Below are 2,122 nucleotides of genomic sequence, written 5' to 3'. Positions count from 1 at the left end.
ATACCTCGTGCCTGGTCCCACCTGGTCCCCACCTGTGGGCCCCCCTGCAGGCAGCTGCCAGAAACTGGAGGCAGCAGCAGAAATGGAGGCAAGGCCGGCAGTGCTATGGATCTGCCTTACAGTGGGGAGCCAGGCCTCGGGCACCCCACTAAGATTTCAGATCCCATTCCAAACCTCCACCCCCAGGGAGCCAAGGACCAGACAGCACGGAGTCGCATTCGCCTTAGTGTCATCAACCGGCCCAGGAGGGAGAAGGAGGAAGCATCATGCTCCAGGGACTGGGCAGAGACCTCTCTCTGCAGCAGGATATCATTCTGGCTGCCTCAGCCTCACCCTCTGCCTGCACGATCTTCTGCCGCTGCTCCTGCTTTGCTTTTTCTACCAAAAACTGGGCTCGCTGGGCCTCCTGCTGAGCTGTGGTGGGAGGGGGGGGTCACAGATGTGAGGTCTCAGAGACCCCGTTCTGCCTCCTGCATCTGCAGAAGCCCTGGCCCAAGTCCTCCTGTAACTCACCCACTTGTTTGGCTTCCACAGCGGCCGTGTACTCTCGGCTGAAGCTCAGCTCCGTGATGGCCACATCATCCAGGATGAGGCTGAAGTCCTTAGCCCTCTCTGTAAGCTCCCGCCGGATCAACAAGGATACCTGGGGGTCATGGAGGGGTGGAATGAAGAGACTGGAGAACTGGAAGGGAGGGCGACTGCTATGATCGTCTGAATATCAGAGCTCCAGAAAATGGCAGAAAACAATCCTTTCTTGGTTCTTCAACTAGCACACCTGAGTTGGAAGGGATTTGGTCCAATCTTTCCAGTAGGTCACAGTGACTCATTTCCCACTCTCTCCAACCTATGTACCTCTGGACTTTGCTAGTGTGAGAAAACACCATGCTTCCTACTGCTTGAGCACCCATCCTGACTCGCCCTGTTTCCCACAGTGGCCATCAGTGCAGCTCTGAGGTGAAAAAGGATCTAGGGTTGTGACCCTTTTCTAACAAGCTGCTCTTCCTAATATGCACTGTTTCAGGCCTAGGAAGGAAGGTGGGAAGCCACGTATACGGTGACAGCTCAGACCTGGGCCCGCTGGGTGATCAACTGTGACGCATTGAACTTGGCCACTACACTCTTCAGCACCTCGTTGACGATGGATGGCAGCACTCGCTCCTCGTAGTCTAGCCCTAGGCGCTGATACATGCTGGGAAGCTCCATGGCATTCGGTCGAGACAGCACTCGCAAGGAGATGTTCACCATCTGCAGGTCTGAGAGAGAGGTCAGCAGCAGCTGGCCACGGCTCCAGGGTCCTCACCTGGCCTTTTAGCCAAAGACCCTTCTCCAAGCGTTTTCTCCTCCATATGCCGCTCTCTATACCTGGTGCAGCGCTGTGCAAGGTGACAGGCCAAATGTAGCCTCTTCCACTGTAAAGTCCTGTCGACTTGCCAGCTCTCCAACCAGTAGAGCCGACCTCTCATTTTGCTTCTGTCCTGTGTTCAACCTCTACTGTAGGCTCTCTCACACTGCATGGTAATCACCTGCCTTCTTTATGAGACTATATGGACTTGAAGATAAGGATTGTGTTTTATGAATCCTTTATCCCCAGGGCCTAGGATTCAGGGAATGTTAAGCCATTTGCACTAAAAACAGTACAAAACAGTACAGCACAGGTGAGCTACTTGAATTAGTGTGTACATGCCTGTGTGTGAGAAAAGGGTCTGGGGAATCTCAAAGACACAGCTTCTATGGACGGTGTAGAAGGGAACAGGTGCTCCAGTGAAAAGTGGGACCAAGTCTGCCCAGGACAGAGGACAATAGTGGACAGAATTAATCAAGCAGTTAAAGAAGACAAGGCTTTACACTAATGCTTTGATCTAGCCAGTGAATAAGAAAGGACAAACAGTGCTGTCACTGAACTTACATTAGCGGGGGCGACAGTTGATAGGTATGGGTGAACACACTGTACGTCAAGAATGTACTGCTCTGGGGGTGCCTGGGTGGCTCAGTTGGTTAAGTGGCTGCCTTCAACTCAGGTCACGATCCCAGAGTCCTGGGATCGAGCCCTGCATTGGGTTCCCTGCTCCTCCTCTCTCTCTGCCTGCCTCTCTGCCTACTTGTGCTCTGTCAAATAAATTAA

At 53.1% G+C, this 2,122-nt stretch overlaps 1 protein-coding gene across 1 annotated transcript; it reads right to left on the bottom strand.

Annotated features, from left to right (window-relative positions):
- Positions 1-6: 6 nt before the first annotated feature.
- LOC111140569 (prohibitin-2-like) lies at positions 7-1,285 on the bottom strand (the record flags this gene model as incomplete). The annotated part of the gene is made up of 3 exons (XM_022492781.1): positions 7-414; positions 514-643; positions 1,069-1,285. Coding segments are annotated over 3 exons (529 nt in total), but the record flags the coding sequence as incomplete, so codon positions are not given.
- Between the last annotated feature and the right edge of the window lie 837 nt (positions 1,286-2,122).

Source organism: Enhydra lutris, unplaced genomic scaffold (genome assembly GCF_002288905.1).
Source record: "Enhydra lutris kenyoni isolate GAN:26980312 unplaced genomic scaffold, ASM228890v2 scaffoldscaffold3710, whole genome shotgun sequence".
Lineage (NCBI taxonomy): Eukaryota > Metazoa > Chordata > Mammalia > Carnivora > Mustelidae > Enhydra > Enhydra lutris.
Note: the sequence above shows the minus strand (reverse complement) of the source record. Positions and strands in the feature narration are given on the sequence as shown.